Below are 21,344 nucleotides of genomic sequence, written 5' to 3' on the forward strand. Positions count from 1 at the left end.
ATGCCTGCGAAACCAAAATCGAACTTTCATGTTGGCATACCAAGCCCCAAAATTCTGCCCGAGGAGAGAAAACTAATCTTGATACAAGTGGTAACATGTTAATACACAAAGACACAGTATTTTGTAAGGTATTCCATGCTCGAGGCGACTCGCATGTTGTGAGTTGTGATGGGATGAACGTTGCATACGTCTTTCTCTGAGTTCTTTACCTTCACTGAGATCGATCTTAATGAGTGCCAAGGCGTGTCAAAACTTGGGGTAATCCATGAAAGTGCTTCCAAAATTGCTAACCGGCGACTATCAACGACATGCTGGGCTGAGTCAGTAGAGTTAGCCGCCCAAACTCTTGGATCGAAGCTGCGCCATTGACTGACGAACGCGAGAGTCGGATCCTCTATTGGGTGTATTCAACCATCCAAGCCGCTTTCCAGGTTGTCAAAATGTAATGAAGTGGCCGAGAGAAATACTATAGTTGAGTCTGCCTTGGTCATGATCCCGCGAGTTGACCCATTTCAGTGACTTATTCATATTTAGGGGGGATCGTGGCCCTTCATTTTCAGGCTTGACTTACAGTTCAATATCCTGTTCTCCCAGAACTTTTCAGTATGTTTCACACTGGACCGGAATTTGAGTCCCATCAGTCATCAGTCACGTCTTTGCGATTGCTGTTCAAATTCCTCGTCGTTCTCGTTCGACTATTGCAAACAGCTGCACTGGCTTTCACTACCTACTCGATATGCTATTCGTTCTGGATACGTTCAAATGTCTGCTCCTTGAACGAAGTTGGTCTCATTCTTGCCGTAAGTAAATCAAAAGCCCCTCTATATCTATGAGCTTCAGCCTAATATAGGACGCAGTCAGCCGTACTCGCTATCGAGATTCTAGTCAATTGGGATTTCCATAAGGGCTCAGATCCACGGCTATCGGCCATGAGCCTCGTCGTCTTCACTATAGGACTTTGTGCTTACGCCTCTGATATTGAAGACAACCAACACATCGGGCTAAGAATGGAAAGTTTGGATCAAGTCTGTATACAATCCTGGAGCTTTTACGTGGAAGGACTAGTTGATCATGTCTCAGTAGCAGCTGCGTTGGTCACTTGGTGAGTTACAACAAGCCGTCACTTCATGGTGATATCGTTCGTCTGACAAGTTACAGGGCTTTAAGTGGGCTTTTAATCTTGATCTCAGTAGTTGATAGAGCGCAAAGTGTTCACGTTCAGGATGTGCGTGAGTTGCTCGGTGTACAAAGATTTCATAATCCGTGGCTCGAGCTGAAATCAGAGGCTTTCGGTACAGAGCGGGTCAGGTTTCACGTGTTCATGGACGTAGTATGACCGTGGTCTCAGACAAAGAGGTTGTATCAGCTGTGAAACTTATGGTAGTTGGGCTTAAACAGACAGACAGTGACATACGACTGATCTACTGCTCCTGTTGGCTCGAAATGTCATCTATATAACCAAGAATATTCAGGACGCCTGAGAACGATCACTTTACACAGTCAGTCACAATTGGTATGACTTTGGTCACATTTTGTGTGCGGTATTAATGCGGTAAGAACAGGCGCAGGGCAGTAGGTAAGGTGTTAGGTCTGCCCCGGCAGGCAGAGTGTTAGTGCACGTGTGATATGACGGAATGGTGGACAAATACTTCATACTTGAACTCTAACTGTAACTCAAGAACTGGGCCCCTGGAAAATAACGTGAAAGAATCAAATGTCAAGTTTGAATCTGACTCAAAGAATCACCTCCAAGGATCTCGTAACATGTATTCAACGGAGACGAGAGCATGCAGTTTTCCCTTCACCCACCAGAGACTCCATAGTTCTGAGTGTTACTCTGCTCGGCAGTACCACCTGTCATCTGACCCTGAATTACGATGTTGCTTTTCTCGTTGTGATATTCCATGCTCATGTTGTTCTAGATCGGGAGCATTCATGTCAGTATTATCATATCGTATCAAAAGATTGAGAGCATCGACTTGGAAACGCCGACGGGCATTATGCACTTGCCTTCTGGTTTAAAATTACTCCAATTGCCGACCCAAGCAATTTGTCTCGACTTTGAACCGTAGAACCCAGCATCTCCATAACCGAAAGAAGCTCGGTCATTTCATGCTTGGTCTGCTGAGTTTGCTTGTCCAGAGAGAAGGTATCGTCGGGCAGAGGAAAGATCTTATACAAGGAATCGATGTGATCGTTGATATCCTTCACAAGCTCTTTGAGATGATTTTCATCGTAAATGGCAAATTTGGCCCGGCGGAGGACACCGATTTTGTTTTTGCGACCTTCAACAATCCTCCGCATGGTTTCATGGAGGTATTTGTTGGCGGGCGACCATCGCGCTCGTGACAGCGGGGTTTCCAGCTCCTTAACCTTGGGGTCGTTCTCTGTCTTGCCGTTGCGGAAGGCGTGGCAAATCTTTTCGCACTTCTCGAATCTCGAACAGATGAAGTTGAAAGTGCTGATGGCTACCTTCTTTTGTTCCCCGTTTAGGACGAGAGAGTCGGAGGCCGATTCCTCGTCCTCGACGTGAGTTCCGCTGAGACCGGCAGCTTCTCCCCAGCGGCTCAACCTCAGCTGCGCATTGTCGAGTTGGAGGATGAGGGATTGGAGTCTGGAACCGGTTTCCTTGGCGATGTAGACATATTCGAACCAGGCAAGAGTTGTGTTGAAAAGACTGGCCACGCCATTCGCAGCGCCAATGGCCTCCGCCATGCTGGAATTGTAGTCAATGAGCTAATGACCGAAGAGTAATCTCGGGGAGGGAAGAATATTGGTCTAGCTGAAACAGAGACAAACTGCTCCATATAAGCTGGTATAGGGTCCAGTCATACTCGCTATGTCTGTGGTCATTCCAATCCGTAGTTCTCTGTAAACACATGCCATTCACGTTGTGCTTCCAGAATGCTCCCCTAAGCTTATGGCGAGGAATATGCAAGCCGCACAAGTGAAGCATCAACACCGGTAGCAGGCTGCATGAGGCCACTGAGCCATAACCAATCATGTTGACCGCCAGTGCTACTTCGTATCATCCAGAACAGGTTTTCGTGACTGCATGTGCATAAAACATTGGAAAACCGCTCCAATAGCGTAAGGCTGATCACTAGTCCGAAGCCGAATACGCTCCATGGCCGTAGCCTGCAGGAAGCACACGCGAGCTATCTCGGCAGGCTCTGCAAACGTGGGACGATTTCTGACACCCAGCATGTAGCCAAGAATTAGCTTCACACCCTCAAAGCCTTTCAGTCCTTTTTTGAGTCATACGGAGGCCCGGGTCAAGCAGTGTTTATCCTCGCGGAGTGGTGACAGAGAATGAAGAGGCTGCTTAATCACCCCGTGTTGCCAAATTTCTAAGACGTAAACCTAAGTCTTGAGACTGCTAAAGAATAGACCTTTAGTGTCAGTGCCAAGTTCTCTTGGTATTGCTTACGGGCAGTCATACAGTTTCGAAGCTATGTCGGGTTGACATGTGTCACCATTTCGAATGAGAACTTCCATCCTGCCATCACCCTTCGCGTATCGCAATCATATCTTCCAATCGTCATCATGGCCGGCAAAATCAATCATCAGTATGCAAATCATCATGCAAATACAGTTCTGCAGGGAACAGCATACAACTCGTAAGGCAATTGGATGCCATGCTCTCACTTTTCAAGCCAGTTGACCAAGGTGTGGTCCGACTAATTTCTTCCTCTCAGAACCTTGACTCAGAACAACACTACCATCTTCAATTCCGCGGAAGGTACATTTGAGTATCGCAGAAGACTTATCTACTGTACTGAACCTGGCGTCTAACGAACCACCGTCATAGCCGAAAAGGAGAGAGAGCCACGGTACTATGTCGAAGAATCTTCTCACTCGCAATTTATGGGAAGGGAAGGCGTCCTTATCAATCTTCAGAAACACTTTCTTTACAAACCCCGTGAAGATGGCTGTAGCAAAAGCGGTAGTCGGAGGGTTTGTCTGGTTCAAGGAATCGGCGGAACCGGCAAAACAGAAATTGCCCTCAAGTTTGCCGAGGCGAATCGAGATTCGTACGTCAAAAGCTTTCATCACTTGACTCACCGGGTTTACATGCCCAAAGCTAACATGATAAAACTAGGTTCTGGGCAATACTGATGGTTGACGCTCGTAGCCAAAGCTTCCTCACGCAGAGCTTTCGAGCAATAGCCCAGAAGGCCAGCCTATTATCGATGATAAACACCGATGAGGAGGCCAAATCAGCGGTTCTGAGTTGGTTGGCGAACTTGCCAAAAGACCGAGACTGGCTTCTTATATTCGACGGTGCAAACGACCCAGAAGTGTACCTCGAAAAGTACTTTCCGTCAGGGGGCCGGGGGGCCATTCTAATAACAACGACATCACCCGCCTTGTCCTCACTTGCGACGCATTACGAAGCCATCTCTGGACTGGAGTCAGATTGCGCTGCCAGATTGCTTCTAGCAACAGCGTTCGAAGACATTGCAGACGAGAATCGGCTCAGAAAAGCCAGGATGATTTCAGAAAAGCTCGAGGGTCTGCCCCTTCCAATTCTCCATGCTGGATCAATTATACGAAAAGGCCATTGCACAATGGACAATTTCTTGCAAAAGATTGAGAAGCATCTACAACAATGGTTCATAAGCGGTGAAGCTTCTGAGGAAACCTCCAGGTATCGCTGGGTCTACGGCACATGGGTTGCATGCCGCAAGATGATTCAGCAACGGAATGCTCTAGGATCAGGCGATGCCCTGGATCTTCTGACTGCCAGCGCTCTTGTCGACAACAAGAACATTCCTCTCAGGCTATTCGAGCACATGGTACCAAAGCCTCAGATTCGGGAAGGACTATTCAAAGGTTGGACGCAAGCCCTTTCGACTTTCAGCCCTGTCGCTCGTGGCTCATCGGAAACGCCGCTTTGGGATTCCGACCGGCTTCGAAAGGCGGTGACTATTCTGGCCGATTATTCTTTGGTCTCATTTAATAGCAAATCTTCTGAATTCTCCATCCATGGCTCGGTACACCAGTGGCTATGTCTTGACCTGAAGCTCCACGGCGAGGATTCGATGCATAGCTGGGCGAAGTCAACCGTCAACTTTGGGCTGGCAGCACACATTGATCTCGGTCAACGATCCCGCAAGAACCAAAAGGACAGGGCCATCTTCTCGCCTCACGTCCGAAGATTTCTCGAGCAGAATGTTGCGCCGTTTGAGATCTCTCAGGTCGCTGACGAGCAAGCAGCGAAAAAGTATTCCTTTCTATGTCTCGAAACCGGACACTATGACCTGGCGGAACGTTGCTGCCGGATGCGCATGTTATTCAACCAAACCCCAAGGAAGAGCACTAAGGAGAAATATTTTGATGCACTCGTTAGCCTGGCCGAAGTTCTGGAAAGATGCGGCCAGTTTACGAAAGCTTTAGAAGCAAGTAGAGAAGCCAACACTGGTTTGGCGACCATGGATCCTGCGTCTCCATTGATATCTAAGAACCGTCAGCTACTGGCTCTATCGTTGAAGGGAATCAATCAGATATGAGAGGCCAAGAAAGAACTGCAAGCTCTTCTTGCAGCAACGTCAGGGGATCCCGAACAGGCCGATGAATTCAGGTTGGAGACAGTTGCAATTCTCGCACAAGTTCTCCGGCGCGAAGGCGACTTCGCAGGAGCCATTGAGAAAGCCGAGCAATGTTACGAGGACCGAACACGTGTGCTTGGATCAGAGCATCAAGACACGTTAGAGAGTGCAAGAACACTCGCCACCACTTTGCTCGAACACGGAAGCAAGTTGAGCACCGCCGCCAAGATCATGAAGCATGTGTGCAAGTCAAGAGAGAAGATACTTGGAGCCAACCACCCTGACACTATACTAAGCTTCAGCTCTCTGGCTAGAATTTTGAAAAAGCAGGGGAATTATGCAAGAGCTGAAACAGAGCTCACCAAAGCTCTTTCGAAACAGATGGAAGTGCGCGAGCCCAATCATCCAGACACACTCTCAATCACCAACAGCCTGGGCGACATCTCTCTACAAAAGCAGCATTTCGAAGAAGCAGAAGCTCGATTTCAGATGGCATACCTCGGCTATTTAGAAAACGACAACTTCGGGCCAGGGCATCCTCATACTCTCACCGCAAAGACCAACGTAGCCATCAGTCTCCAACATCGGGGCGACCTGGACAAAGCGAATTGTCTCTACAACGAAGTAGTGGAAGAATGCAGAAGGAGCGGCAGAGATACAAGTCTCAACGCGATACATTGCATGATGAACCAAAGCGAACTGTTGACAATGCAAAGGGACTTTGTAGCTGCGGAGGAGTTAGCTCGAAAAGCAGCCGAGGGTTACCGAATCACGCATGGAGAGAACAGCGCAGCTTACTTTTCTGCCTTGACGGTGGTATCAAGACCGATGCAGAGCCAAAAACGGTATGAAGAGGCGGAGCAGCTGTTGAGCAAAGCAAGAGAGGGCCTTGCTGCTGCTTGTGGCCCAGAGAACCCAATGACACTCAACACGACTGCACTACTTGCTCATGTAGTCTCGAAACAGGGCCGAGACGATGAGTCACTGTCTTTTTTCCAAGAAGCAAGCAACGGTTTTCGCAAAATTGGTGATGACAAGCACTGGTGTCATAAGCGTTGGCATAATCAAACATTGAGTTAGTTGGTTGTGCTTAGTATCTGAATAGAGCAGCTGGAAGCTTTAAGGCTGGAGATTGAAAGTTTGTATGCCAATTCTACCATCATGAGAGCAACTACTCGCGATTGTCCAACTTCCAACGTCTATGTCTTTGACCTAGAAACCCGTGCCAAACGAAGTTATAGGAACCCAAAAATTGCCGAAACTCCCAGAACCTTCACGACTCCCCGTATATGTAATCAGGCTGGGAAGCACAGCATTAGCGCCCGTTCTAGGAATTCAGAATTTCCGATCCCCATACTTATCACGTAACCTGCGAGTCAGGACGGCGGTCCCCTCATGAATACTGAACTTTCAGGACTTTCGTGATGACTAGGGGCTGGTGGCCTTTCAAGGCGCCGTCTGTCTACATGTATTCTCTCGAACCGAAAGCGACCAGCGGGTACATGTGCGGGCGGCGGCGGCCCTGGAACTAAAGCCTGTTAGACGGTTCAAGTGGTTATACTCCATTTGTGACTAAGCGTTAGTCGAAGGGGGCGGCGTTTCTCATGGCCGTTGGGTTCGTGTGAACGTACTCCATTCCGTGTCGTCGTACATGTGGTAGCTGGAGGCCCTCCGCCGTCGTTTCGGGGAACGTCTTTGGCGCCTGGGCAGCTTCACGCCAATGATTGCCCATGCTATAACAGCAAATATCAACACAGAAATACAGACCAAGAGTGCGGTTAAACCTTCATTGGCCATGTTTTCTCAACCGGAAGCCCCGTTGATCTTTTGGCATTACCAGTGAAAACTCATGGGCGTCTCCTGTGTTAAACCCGCGTCCGGCGCAGAAGATGAGTAGGACTGAAGACTAGTCACGACGAATGTGTTGGTCCATAATCCGAGTCGCTGGCTGAGCTGCACAAGCTACGCAGCTGGGTGGGGTGATGGTCGGCTTTCATACTCTTTTGATGGACGAGTACATGTATGTCAGCCAGAACGCGCGCTTATCTCCCAGCCACTTGAACAATACTACATACCAACGTACAGATTGCCAAGAGCACCACGCGCTTCCGATATGGGACATCACGTGAGGAATATGTTTGTGGCCACTCACAAGTTAATAATATCAATATCTTAGCTGCAGTGACGAGGTTGCCGGCCAAGTATCCGTTAAGTCTTATTTCTTAGCGTCCGTTTTCGAGGGCAAATGGTTTCCAGCGACAACACGGGGTATCATATTCTAGTGAATACTTTCGTAAAATGAGATCAGAATTGGACCCAGTAGTCTTAGAATCGGTAAACCAAATGCATTCTTTATGCGACTATATTTTTAGTCGAGAGTAGCTGAGTTGAACCGGGTATTTGAAAGTGCTAAGGCTCAAAAGGTTAAGGTACTAGTTGAAGAGTGGCAACACCGCTAACACAGTGTTCGCCGCAAACTTATCTCTTCCTTGGCTCTGATTTCAGCTTTGCCCACTAGACTATGCAGCTATCTCTTTTATAGCGGATGAGGATTCAATTTTGGCTTAGCCATAGAAGTTATTTTCTTTCCATCGAGAACGTGTATTGCGGAAACAGTAGACTCAGGTATTAATTCCTCAACATCATGTTAACTTAATCTGACCGGATCAAACAGCTGATTCTTAAAGTACGTCAAACTTGCCCATACAACTTTGAGGTTTATTGCAGAACTATGTCTGTTTGTGGGTAACATTTCTAAACTCAAGTACTTGACCATATAAAAATTGTGTCTAAGCGGCAACATACGGTATCACTTTTTCTGCGCCCGGGCTGATAGTGACCAAGGCCACGGAACTCAAACACCAATCAATGAGAACAATTCATAATCATCGTACTGTAGCGTTTACAACACCAGTAAGCCTCGTCCCAGATAGGGACCGACTAACCCTCGTAGCAAATCACAGATCCTCCCCTTCCCTCAACTCCCGTCACTCAAAGAGCTCCGAAACCGAAGTCTTGATTGTTCCGTCTCGGCTGAGTCCATGGATTTTCTCAAAGTGCTGTAATGAAAAGATCAGTATTTGGGGTCTCAAGGGAATAGTACTGGGACATGGAACACTTACATCCTGCCGAGTACGATTGCGGGTGAAGTGTCCACCACAGCCCAAGACGTTGCAGTGCCAGTCAGCAATACCCGCGGTATTAGTACCGGGAGTCATATCGACGGTTGGATCGAAGATTATATCATGTTGGTTGCTGGGCCCCGAGCTTGTGCTACGATCATCGTGTTGGCTGCCAGAATCGGAACGCATGTCGAGATCGGGGTTATTGGCAATAAAATTACCAACCGTAGAGGCCAAAAAAGGATCGAAACCTGTTACCTGGCTGGGGAAGGCCAGGCCTGTCTCGACGTGGCGTTTGCGAAGGCGCGCCATGACTTGATCACCAATGTCAAGGCTCTCTTGAATAGATGCGTTGGTGATTTGGCGATAGCCTGCAAGGCCCAAAGCAAAGCTCCTCTCCACGGTTTCAATGTGGTGCATATTGTTCGTCATGCTTCAAATGTGACTGTATGTAAGTGGTTCCGAGGCCGAAGAGAACACAACTGTGAACGTTTTGGTGTTGGAGAGTTGGGATGAATATCGAAAACAGAGGAATATTCAGTTGGTGGTTTGTGTGTTGTTTCCTTAGATGATAGAAATAGGTGAAAATGTTTGTGATCTGAGTTGAACGAACATATGGTTACCTCTTGGAATGACTCGTATTATATATACCCAGGATTGCTTTCTGGGCCAAACAGGGAGAAAACAGTACAATGAGCCTGTTTATATCTACGGGAAAAGTTCTACTTTAAAACACAAAAGACTCTTTGTTGGCCACAAGACCTTAGAACGCAATGGAACCAAGGCTTAGGGAGCTTTCTACCCAGAACAATGCCTTGTCAGGTATATCTGGCTGACGGAAGCCCGGGAATGACCGTTGTGGTAATGTGCCACGGGGAAACCGAATTTCGGCTTTCAGCATGTTCTTGCATCTCCAAATAACTTCACTTTCCACCAGATGCCATAGATGCATGCGCATGAGTGTATTCAATAGATTTGGGTTGGGAGACACCTGTGTTGAGGTCATTTTCGGCAAGGGGTTGCAAGTCCAAAGAAATTTCGAAGCCACTGTTAATGAGGTTTTACTCAATGATTGAAATGAAAGCACAACTTTGTTTCGATCGATCCTTTCATGTTTCTCGGGGTCACAAACCTCAAGCGAGATCTTGGCTTTCTTGGTCATCGGCATGCTCTATTTATGCTGTCGTGGCTTTTCTCTATGTGTTTGGGCTTCTACCTCACAAGTTTAATGCGCGAAACGGAAATCCAGTCGTTTGCTTCCTTCATCCGTGGTCGTTGCCAGGTAGGTGTCTTTCTCTTGTTGACTCATTCTGCCCCAAATCTCTTCGCGTTTCTTGTTCCTCCACATGTAGTAAGCCTTAATTATCCAGGCGAATACTGCATTCCAGGCAATGATGCCAAGTAGTACCTTGTTTCCACGGCGGTACAGAGGTGCGTCGTCTTTACGGTAAATCTGATTATTTGTGAGCGGTTTGGTGTTGTTATCCCGTTACATGGACGCTTACATTCGAAGCAATGATGCTGCTAGCTTGTACCGTCATGTTGTAGACAGCACTGCCGACAGTACGAGTGCGGACGGTGCCCGCATTGCGAGATGTCAGAGCAACTGCATAATAGTCAGTATCACTCTTTGATTCAGTCCATGGCTCGGAAGAACCTACCCAGAATAGAGTGAACATATGGGTATCCGATTGTCAAAGCAGTCACTGCATACCAGCTCCAGGCGCTGGAATTGCTGGGGAGCAACTCCAACGCCAAAAGGAGAGGAAACACCCAAACAGAGTACAGGAAGACTGTGAGCATGCGGTTGTTGAATCGTTCCGAGAACCTCGTCCACCCCACCAGCTGGATCAAGAACAGAACGTAGGCCGGAACGGTGAGCAGGTTGGTCTGGAAAGTATCGAAGCCGAGAGCCCGAAGGTTGAGAGTGAGATAAGCAGTAACCGGCTGTACGGGGATGAGCAATGTCATGCCGTAAAGGTAGATGGGCCAAAGGTCGAAGTCACATAGCGCGGACCATAACAGCTTCAGTGTCAAGCCCTGGCGGTTGTGCATTCCACCCTAAAGGCAAGAGTTAGCGGACAGTCTTCTTGTTGTCAGGGGACGATAAATACCTTGCTTGGGTCATCTCTGAGAATGCGATTGACCATAATGACTTCCTCTCGCTCAGAAAACCAGCCGTCCTTCCCACGGAACCAACTTGCAGTTTGCGTCGGACTCGGCGGCAGATAGAACCACGATAAGACACCGATGATGGCCGTTAGAGCACCTTCAAGTGCGAACAACCATCGCCAGCCTTCCCATCCACCAACGCCACGTAGATGCAGGATGCCGAATGCAAGGAATGCGGCAACAACTTGCGTGGCGTTAGAAGCGCAGTAGAAGTAGCTGAGTCGAATGGGCAGCTCCTTGCTCGTGTAAAAGTAGGACAAGTACAAGATCGCATCGGGAATGAAACCTCCCTCGATCAATCCGAGAAGAGCTCGCGTCACGTAGAAGCCCGTCGCGTCCTTGATAGCGCACTGACAGATGGCGACGGTACTCCAGGAGACCATCTGAATGGGAATCCACACATCCGGACCCAGCTTCTTTGAAAGCATTTGCGACGGAAGCTCGGCGCAGAGAAAGCAAAGGTAAAATATTGTCATGCCGTAGTTGTACTGGTCAGTCGAGAGACCGAGATCAGCGAGCATATTGTCAGAGTTCGCCTGGGTGATGTTGCCGCGGTCCAGTTGGAGTGCGAAAAACATCAAGCAGACCCAGCTGCAAATCTTGTAGTCAAGCTATCACTACGTCAGAGCCTAGTCAGAAACTTTTGTTCACGGACAGACTTACCCTTCTCACAAGCTTCTTCTCCTCTTTCTCGGACCATTCTGCCGTTGGGTCGTATCGGTGTCGGCCTTCATATTCGGGAATCGGCTCATATAACTGTGCTGAAGCACCAACAGCCCAGACCTCTCCGGAGGCAACATGCTTTGAGTCTGAAGCTGAAGACTTGTCGTCGACAACTGGTGCTCTATCTTTTTGGTCGACAGCGGAGTTGACACTAGGTGTGCTCGGTGTACCTGACATGGTTGCGTGCCAAGACGATCGACCGGAAGCTTGGAAAGATAAGACTTTAGACTGAAGCTTGAACTCAACTTCAGCCTGTGTGTGATACTTCTGAAATGATTTATATATATAAAGATTTAACAGTTTTCCGTGCATATGCATCAAATGCAAAATCTGCCATCACCACTTAGCGCTCCACGATGGTGCAATTCCTCAACCTCGTCATGAAACCCCTCCACAAGAAAAGTGCGCAAAGCCATCTCCGCGGAGGGGCCCTTTTCAGAGGACATGGGAAGCGGCAAGCCAGTGCCGGCCAGATTGTAGGTAGACCAAGTGTTGAAAGGGACTAAACGGGTGCACTGCCGGGCAGAACTGGAGGTGGATGACGTCCATGGATGTTGGCTGTTCAAACCCACAGCCATGCAACACTGCAATATGGTGCAGAGGCGGGAGGCGACAGTGGAGCCGCCGGTCTGGTATCGGACGGAGAAAATCCCGGGTTGGTGAGATCGCATGAGAATTGATTGGAATTGAGAGCCTTTCAAACGTCAAGATTCTGATGAAGAAGTGGCCGTGTCGGCTGGACCCTTGTGCTGAGCGTGGGATGGTGGAGTGGGGAGAGATCACGTCAACTCGGACGCAAATGTGGTGATTTGAGAATGCTGCAGTGCATGCAGACCACCCCCGATTTGCGGACTATGCGCCAGGCACCCTCAGGAACCTTATTGGTGTAGTTGAAAATCAAAATTTTTGGTGTTTATATCTTTTGAGTCTTGAAGTCCGCCGTGACTCTCCCACAGAGTTGTGTTGGTGCGAACCTGATCCCAACCTGTCCAGGAGTTTCGGTGGCTTGTTCAATCTGAGGACCGTCGATTTGTGACTTTCAAGTCCCGACGGGCTGTAATTACGTCATCGAAAAAGGGATAAGCCCAATGTCACATTTCTATCCAATATCAAAGTGATTATTGATATTCAGTTTGAGTTGATAAGAGGTAGCCAACGCGGGTCCTTGCGACCTAGGCACAAGTATAGTTGATATGGCCACAACAGAGCCACGTAACTCAGACAAGCTCCTTAACGAATATCATGGCCATATAGCCTTTTCGAAGTCCCTCCACTTGGTCCCAATTGGCTGAATGTGTGTGAAAGATCTACCACTTCCGTCAAAGGTATCCTGAACGCCTGTGACAAGATACATCGGCGTCATCTCCCCGTCGTTGCTGAAGTACAGCTTTGGTCGCTCTCGTCGCCTCAATAGCTCCCAACTGCCATCTTCGTACGTAACGTTGGAAGTAAAAGCCGTCTTCAAGGGAAAGTGCCACGGGCCCGTTAAGTTTCGAGCAAAAAGATGGCTTCCCACCCTTGGCCATTGCTGAGCGTTGAACTCGACGAGATCGATCATCCAGTGGTTGAGCGAATGCCAGTTACCGCGCTTGTCTCGCCAGATGAATGGGTCTTCCGTCCAATATGGAGTGTCGTTCTCCGCGGCGGTGACCCAACTTGCTTCGTGGACCTGCTCGTAGGTTGTGTTCCATGCTGAGGCGGTGTAGATATTGTAGTCTTTGATAAGCAAAGCAATATCGGACGTAGGGTTGTCGGGCGTCCATAATGGAAATGGCGATGGATTCGTGGCACGCACAGGTAAATCTTTATTGAAGTCGCTGTCGACAATGACCTTCCAGTCGGTCCAGGGCCCACGGATGTTGTCGGCACTGGCGACGGAAATGTTGTTCGGCCAGTCCTTGTAGGTGAAACTTTTGCACTCCGTAAACTCCGGGGCCTCTACACCAATGCTGTACATGAGGTACTTTCGGTCTACTGGACTAAAGACAACGTCAGGATTGTGCCGAAACCCCGTGGAAGTTGTCACATCCTGAGCCCAGTGGTATGGGCCTTGCGGCCCGGTGTATGACTCTGCGCGGATGATGTGTGAGTGAGGTCTCCAGCCGGAAAGTCCGCAACCTTTGCCGAATTGTGAGGTGAAGAGATGGAACACAGAAGCGTTCTTTGGGTCTTGCAGAATTCTGCCTCCCCACGAAGAGTTTCCGTATGGGCCAAAGTCATCGGGTTTGGTGAAGTTTGTGTGGTTGTAACCAGAATACCGAGTAGCAGGGGCTAGGTCGAGAACGCCACAGCTATCCCCGACCCAACCTGGATCACACTCGCATGCCTTTGCAGTTGTGCTGTGTTGTATTGTTTTGGGGTTTGGGACGCAAATACCGTTAAGGCTGCAATCTTCGTCGGTCTGACAAGCATGGCTGGTGCTGAGGCCGAACACCCAGACCAGTATTATTAGAAGACGCATGCTTCTGGATTCTTAAGATGGAATGAATGCTACGAGATAAAATTCGCGATTAATGAAGATCGCGATACCTTCTTATTACGACCCTCCTTTGAGACCTACCAGATTCCTACTTCGATTGTCTCTCCCAGTTATCAGGACTAAAGAACCCCGGAACGGTGAGTATTACCCCGAGAAAGCGGGCGGTTTTTTTAGGTCAAAGACGCATTGCATTTGCAGCAGCTAAAGAAACACTCTTTTCATCTGCAAATCCAAAACAGTAGTGCCGAAGACCCAGCAAGATATTGGTTTCCACCTACCAACGCTCGTAAGGATCAATTAGCCAGATTTGTTCATGCTCGAGTCCGTATTCAGGCAAAGGTTTCCCTTGGCATGACGACGTCCCCCGCAAGACACTCCGGAATTACCTGTTCTGGCTTCGGTCAAGACATGCTAGGGCTGAGCGGCTTTTCCGGCCACGAAGTTACGAACAAGAATCTGGGGAAGTGCGGGGTTCTGGGAAACAGTGACCAACCCCAAAAGGAACATCAAATACAGCTTCGGTCTCATTTCGCACGAGACTGAGGGAGTTAGAAACCAAAAAAGGCATGTACCTGAAAGCGGTGTAACATTTGGGTCACGGCTTGAAGTCAACTGGTCAATGTATTGAAAATGGAACAGGGTGAATGCAGGTAGGAGGAGATGATGTCTCTCGTTATTAGTGTAATTGCTGTGATCGAGAGTAAGGCACCAAGGCCTTGATCTACGCTACTCCGTGTAACGGTTCTACTAGAATCAGTAACTATTTCGCCCACTTGATGAATACATAAACAACATGCAACCCGGTTATAGCACCCCCCGATGATCTAGACGCTTTATTACCCCATCTCAGGTCACCAATCTCCGGGCACCCGTTTCATAACTTCAACGGCACTCTGCCTCGTTCGGCATGCTCCTCTTTATTACCCTCCTGGCTCTTGCCAGTATCTCCTCAGCGAAGCCCTTTCTGGAGCAGACCTCTGACGGAAACTGGAATTATGGCAACGACGTGTGGAACGCAACTCAGAGGAAGTCTAGCAGAACCGATAAGCTCTGGTATAAGAACAAAGAGCTCATCGGGCGATCCGTGGGTCACTACTACAGCTCAAGTAGGTAAAAAGAACAAGTAAAGTACTCACATGAATAGAGAAACTCACGAATTTTACCCAGGTGTTGCCGGTAATAACTTCACCATAACTTCAGCGCACAAAACGCAGGAGGGTGATTTAGATGGAGTGCCATACCTTGACTTCTACTTCGAATCTCAAGCCGGAGAGCAGCATTGGGTCATCTTCGAAGGCCAGCACGGCGCCTACCAGTACTTTGTTACGACTGGCATGATTAACCCTGGCGAGTTTCGTTCCCTCTGGAGACTAGACAACCGCACCTTCACACATGGCCACAACAGTGTCCGCGACAAGGCATTACCGAGCTTGGAGGACCACTTGACAGGTGAATTCGTCTTCGACTCAACTTACAAGCGCCCCGATGGTACCTACATCACTAAATACGACTTCGCCGATTTCATTCACAACTTTGATTACTACGGGGTGTATGGAGAAGGCTTTGGTTCCTGGTATATCCATGCCGGAAAAGACTACTTCAACGGCGACCATTTACGGCAAGAGCTGACTGTAAGTATCATTTCTCTCTCCTCGACCCTGCTTTGGTTCTTGAAGAGCTACGCTTCATCCTTGCACAGGCGCTCACCCCCATTCCTCATATCGCAGGTTCATCGCGAAGTGAACACCGGTGACGTCGTTCAGCTGAACATGCTTCATGGAGTTCACTTCTTCGGCCCCCGTAATATCACACTACTTGAAAGAAAGCTAGTATGTCTTTCCTTCCCTTGTGAGGTGTTCCTGCTCTGATCGCAGTTGCAGTACGGACCATGGTTGTGGTATCTCAACAGCGGCTCATCTACAGATGCTGCCAAGATAGCCACACAAGGAAAGGCCAATTGGCCATACAGCTGGCTTGAGAATGATTCTTACCATTCCCGCGGTACTCTGAAAGGTCGTCTTGTTCTCTCTGACGGTCGCTCCGCTTCGAAGGCGGCTGTCTTCCTCGGCGACGACAGCGCCACGCTCAGCACACTGCGTCAAGGTCGAGCTTACTACTACAACTTCTACACCGATGATGACGGTTACTTTGAAGTTGGAAATATTCGAAGTGGCACCTATGGACTAGTTGCTTGGTCAAATGGTAGTTCGATCGCCGACGTCGGAACCAATTACACAACATACGGCGTCAAGATTGGAGCGGACGAAACAACCGATCTTGGGTCTTTGAACTGGGAAGTATCAAACCGTACCACGATCTTTCGCCTCGGCGACTTTGACCGCACTACTTATGGTTTCAAATTTGGTGGCGCCCCACGAGAATACGGCTTGACTGAGCTTTGCCCGGCTGAACTGGTTTACGAGGTCGGCACCTCAACGGCGACTGATTGGTGCTACGCGCAAACCAAGAAAGGCAACTGGACAATCAAATTTCCAATTCAGGAGCAGTCATCAGCAAAGGAGGTCAAGTTGATTCTTTCACTGGCGGCATACTCTCAGGGCGGGAACTTTCACATTCTGGTAAACGATAACCAAATTGCTACGATCAACTCCTCAACACTTTCCAATGACGGTGCACTTTATCGAAGTTGCACGGTTGCTGGAGAGTGGAGGTATCTTGAATACGCCGTGGATGCGTCTGTATTGCGCGTGGGCGACACAAACACCGTCACGATATGGTTGTATGATAATACCGGCAAGAACTCTGAGACAATGGGAACAACTCAACGAGGACCCATGTACGACGCGATAGCTCTCGAATGGTGACGAAGCTTTGCCTTCGTCACCAACTGAGGAAATAAACACGGAATAAATAACCTGTGAAGTTCACTCAATTCTTACAAAAGGATCCAGCTCCAGGGATTGTCCACGCTTTTGCGATGTTTGGTCATCATCCCAATTCTAGATAACCGCTCGGCCAAGACGGCTACTTTTGATGTGTGCGTTGCTCCACATCACGCTATATCTTCCTAGGCGTGACGTTGGACAAGTTTCTTAATAAACCTCCAGGCTGCTGTGGCTCTGTAGTGAAATTATCATGACCTTTACAGTTATAAGGTGACTTTTGTCCCATCTGAAGCCGCCCGCTCAGTCAAGATTCCACGATTACCTCATGTTTCTGCTAACATAAGAATCGATGGAAACACCTTCCATGTCTTGAATCACCTGCGCCACCAGATCTGGCAGGCGCTTGAGTTCAAGTACCAAGGGGCAATTTTCTCTACCTGTACATGAATGCTGCGCGTCCTCAGATGCAGTCTTGACTCGACGCACGATGGCCAATGCACATTCCAGTCTAAAAGCTGAAGCAGTCAGACCTAGTCCACAACGTTCCATCACCGAAAAGAAATCCGAAATCCGATGTGGTACCGAGCATAGGATGCAGCTGTCAACTTTTCGCCCAAAGCTATAGACAATTCCTTGCTTTCTCAGTGTCTGCTCCCTTGAATAGACTGCGTGCTGTATATTCTCCATCGTCGAGAGTATCAAGCTTTTAATTGCATCTAAGATGATGTTAATAGAGTCCAAACCACCTCCTGCCCCCAAAATCCACTAGTTAAGCGCTTACCTCTAACATCTGATGGTATTCGACTCAACATCTCATGCCGGCACCAGCTGTTTAGGTAATCGAGCTTCATATGACGCGCTGCGATCACTGATAAACGAGAAAAGTACCTCTCCGAGCGAAACAAAAAGGCTGCCGTAAGAAAAACCCCGATTTCCTCAGGACAAGAAAGGCCTCCAACATCGTGAAGCCAATGGCAAGCCCAAGGAATCAAGGCGCGGTTGCAGTCATATTTGTCGCTCGCGATCGCCACTGCAGCGATGACATTTGGTTCCAAGTCGATGTAACTCTCAACATTGCGGAAGTGAAGAATTGAAAGAAGTATTTCCATTGCTGCTGGGTCGTCTTCCTCTAGCATAATGTCGGGGCATGTTCCTTGCCGGGTCTCCTTGCCCTCCTTGAAAGAAGGACCAAAGAGCGTCTTGAAATATGGCGAAGCGAGGCTTAGTGTCGTGCTTGAGATTAGAAAGCGCCGTGGAGGCTGTTCGGTTGAATTTTGAACCACAAGAACAGCATCTCCTGCGGGGTCCATGTGAAGCGTCTTGGTCTCGTTACTGTTGCAAGGGACTGGAGCCATGTTGTTGAAAGACAATCAACTGAATTGAGGGTAGTGTACTTGAGCTGAAGATTTGGGCCATTCTTGTTTGCACTTGCTGTGTTTTATTAATGGAAAGCAACAGATCGGGTGTGCAACGCAGGTCTTCGTTGAAACGCATAAGAATGTAGGAGGCCTACCAGAACCTCAAGGTTTATTAACCGTTAGCCGAAAGTCAGAGCCGGGGGATCGAAGAATTTGCTGCTAATCTTCATCGTCTATCACAGCCAAAACATCAGACGGCAAAGAACATGTCTGAAAAAATGATTTTGTTCCAGTAGATATTGAATGTCGGAAGGTATGTTAAGACGAAAAAGTCAACTGCATACGGAACTGATTTGCGCCGCGACGTCCTCGGGAAACCTACATACTTATATCGCGGCCATGGCCAATTATGAACTTAGGAATAAAACCCCTTGGAAGATGAACCGGGAAAGAATTTACTAACCAGATAATAAATTTGATGAACGAGACAGTACGATATTAAAAGCCTGTGGCGGTGTGGGTAAAGAAAGGCCGGGAAGCAGGCTTTGTAGACACCATTTCGGAAATTATAAGAGAGCTTATGTATGTGAAGTCATACGTTCAATCAATTTATGGATGCCTAACCTGCCAACGCCAAGTCCATTACCGTCATCCGTAAGTGTACTTAGCTGTACGGGCATCTAGTGTTCCTCACTTTCCAACTCGCGCCTCCAGATCTTCACTGGCATCTCTCCCAGCAGCCAGTTCATCGTTTCCTCCCGTTGCATCTCAAAGTCTCTGGGCAAGGCAAACTCGTATCTGTGAACGACTGAAGCCAATAGCACAGCCTGCTCCAGATACGAGATGTTGCGACCGATGCACCCTCGCGCACCCGCGGAGAAAGTAAGGAAGTACGGTTGAAGCTCCTTGCCCTTCTCACCAAGCCACCTGTCTGGAAGATACTTGTCCGCATCTGGGAAGACAGTTTCATCGCGGTGGGCAACAACACTGGACATGGCAACGGTGGTGTTTCCAGGAACCCACTCGCCCATAATGTATGATCCCTCTGGCGGAGTCTTGCGCATCAGACCTTGCGGCGTCGGAGGGAAGAGGCGGAGTGACTCGTCGAGACATGCGCGGAGGTAGGGAAGGTGCTTGACCTTATCGTAGGGGGCGATGACTTCGTCGGCGTCGAGGACACTGTCGATCTCTTCGCGGAGGCGTTGGAGATACTTCGGGTTCTTGAGTAGCTGGTAGAGGACGTTGGTGACGGCGATCGCGGTGGTGACGCTGCCAGCGTTCATCATGATGTTGATCTCGGCGACAATTTCGCCCCATTCGAGGTTGTTGGGTTCGCCATTCTTGCTCTCCATGAGCGCCTGGAAGAAGTCATCAAGCCTCTCGCCGGCGTTGTAGCGCTTGAGTCGGTTGGAAGAAATCTGAAGCACGATGCCGTCCCAGCCCTTGGAGGCCTCGGTCATCTTGCGATAGTAGGGAATGATGTTGGAAAGCTTGTCGATAAGCTTGTAGTTTTCATAGGTCCAAATAAGATGGGACTGTTTGCGTGCGGTAGGGTACAGAGAGTCACGCAAGCCGACCTCCCAGGTGGAGCCGTCCTTATTCTGAGCGAGGACTCTGTCGTGGCCGCGATCAAGGAGTCCGAGACGCTCGGATGCTCCAATGTCGGCGATGGCGTCAAGGGTGAAGAAGTTGGTCCATTTGCGGTAGTCAACCGTCAAGTCTTCGGGCGTAGGGAACATCTGACCCTTGGGAAGCGGTCCAGTGCAGCGCTTGTCGAGTTGCTTGAATAGCCTCTCGACCTTGTCCGCGACCTTGTGTTCCCATCCTTCGAGGTTCTTCAAAGCGTAAGCGGAGGAAAGGACCTTACGCTTCCTGGCGTGGTCGTGCTTGTCAATGACGTCGGCGAGGTGAAAGTGGGAGCCGGCAGTCAGGTCGTAGGACTCATCCTTGGTGCAAGGCGTTCCATGTCCGTAAATGTCCTTGATGGCGCGGACATCGCTGAAGGAGAGACTGTTGGGTCCGGTGCGGAGAATGGGACCCTTCTCTTTGTGAAGCTTGATGAGATGTGTTGATCGGGCTCCTTTACGGGCCAAAATCATGAAGGGGATGTTGGAGGCACCCGCAAGTGGACTGAAATTTTGGAATTTTCGTAGACCTAACTCGTTAGTATTGAATAATTCATCCATAGTCCAAGGAGGGCAATGACTTACCTTTGGGATCTCTGAAGTATGTGATAAGAGGGTAAATGACGAAGTAAGACACGGCAATGAAGAAGAGGCCGGCAGCATAAGGGGCGTGCGAGAACGCCGGAAGCGCTTCGAGAGCCATATTGTTTAGAAGATTGCAGTAAATCTGTAAAAAGCCAACACTATGAGACAAAAAAGGGGAGTTGGGAGGACTGGGCAGTGGTAGTCGGTGTCTGTCCCTTCTTCAGCTTAGGTTGAGCCGGCCTCTTGGACTAAATAATATCTACCAGTGGAACATTGCAACAAATGGAAAGTCACGAGAATGGCAAATCTCGACCGGCGAGGTGTTGCCCACTTCGGACTTCTGTTAGGCTGCAAATGAGGAAAGACTCCCCGCCTCTCCTCCACCAGTTACGACACGTTCTCCGCATTATGCACGTCACAAGTGCCCCAAGCCATCCATCCTTCGTCTGAGTTGTCAAAGCAGCTGAAGAGAGAGGGTATCTTGGTTGTCTGAGATAGGCAAGCGGGGGCATTGGGGGCAACGTAGATGAAGGGTCTGACAAGCAAAAGCCAAGTCCGCGGGGAAAGAGATTGGCTGGAATACAACAGGAATAGCAGTGTCATGTAGCATTGCGTTAGTTTACAGATCGTGGGGGTATCTCGGGCCGCAGAAAACGCGGGGAACCGGAGGTCATCACACGGAGCTGGCCCAAGTGCCGTGCAGTCTGGAGCTCAACAAGGCAATTTACGCCGCGGGATATCCTCATTAGATCCAGAAGGTGGGCAATGCCGAGACGCCGGTGGCATCTATGTTCCAGCCAACGAAGGAAAGAGACGCAGAAGATTGGAGAAGTTGGAGTCTCACTGGTCTCGGTTCAGAAATTGGCACGCACATGAATGCCA

General features: G+C 49.0%; 5 protein-coding genes across 5 annotated transcripts; 1 reads left to right on the plus strand and 4 right to left on the minus strand.

The window, feature by feature from the left end:
- Positions 1-1,998: 1,998 nt before the first annotated feature.
- On the minus strand, positions 1,999-2,715 carry CkaCkLH20_10366 (uncharacterized protein; the record flags this gene model as incomplete). Its single annotated transcript, XM_038893080.1, has 1 exon — positions 1,999-2,715. The coding sequence occupies one exon, from the start codon at positions 2,713-2,715 to the stop codon at positions 1,999-2,001; it is 717 nt and encodes a 238-aa protein (XP_038741490.1).
- A 7,184-nt stretch (positions 2,716-9,899) lies between these two features.
- CkaCkLH20_10367 (uncharacterized protein) lies at positions 9,900-11,746 on the minus strand (the record flags this gene model as incomplete). The annotated part of the gene is made up of 5 exons (XM_038893081.1): positions 9,900-10,127; positions 10,180-10,280; positions 10,336-10,735; positions 10,789-11,457; positions 11,510-11,746. 5 exons carry the CDS (start codon positions 11,744-11,746, stop codon positions 9,900-9,902), a joined length of 1,635 nt encoding a protein of 544 aa, XP_038741491.1.
- A 1,063-nt stretch (positions 11,747-12,809) lies between these two features.
- CkaCkLH20_10368 (uncharacterized protein) lies at positions 12,810-14,030 on the minus strand (the record flags this gene model as incomplete). The annotated part of the gene is made up of 1 exon (XM_038893082.1): positions 12,810-14,030. The coding sequence occupies one exon, from the start codon at positions 14,028-14,030 to the stop codon at positions 12,810-12,812; it is 1,221 nt and encodes a 406-aa protein (XP_038741492.1).
- A 925-nt stretch (positions 14,031-14,955) lies between these two features.
- Positions 14,956-16,873, plus strand: CkaCkLH20_10369 (uncharacterized protein; the record flags this gene model as incomplete). Its single annotated transcript, XM_038893083.1, has 4 exons — positions 14,956-15,154; positions 15,216-15,679; positions 15,776-15,877; positions 15,929-16,873. The coding sequence occupies 4 exons, from the start codon at positions 14,956-14,958 to the stop codon at positions 16,871-16,873; spliced, it is 1,710 nt and encodes a 569-aa protein (XP_038741493.1).
- A 2,059-nt stretch (positions 16,874-18,932) lies between these two features.
- CkaCkLH20_10370 (uncharacterized protein) lies at positions 18,933-20,580 on the minus strand (the record flags this gene model as incomplete). The annotated part of the gene is made up of 2 exons (XM_038893084.1): positions 18,933-20,407; positions 20,463-20,580. 2 exons carry the CDS (start codon positions 20,578-20,580, stop codon positions 18,933-18,935), a joined length of 1,593 nt encoding a protein of 530 aa, XP_038741494.1.
- Positions 20,581-21,344: the final 764 nt, after the last annotated feature.

This window comes from Colletotrichum karsti (genome assembly GCF_011947395.1).
Source record: "Colletotrichum karsti strain CkLH20 chromosome Unknown Scaffold40, whole genome shotgun sequence".
NCBI lineage: Eukaryota > Fungi > Ascomycota > Sordariomycetes > Glomerellales > Glomerellaceae > Colletotrichum > Colletotrichum karsti.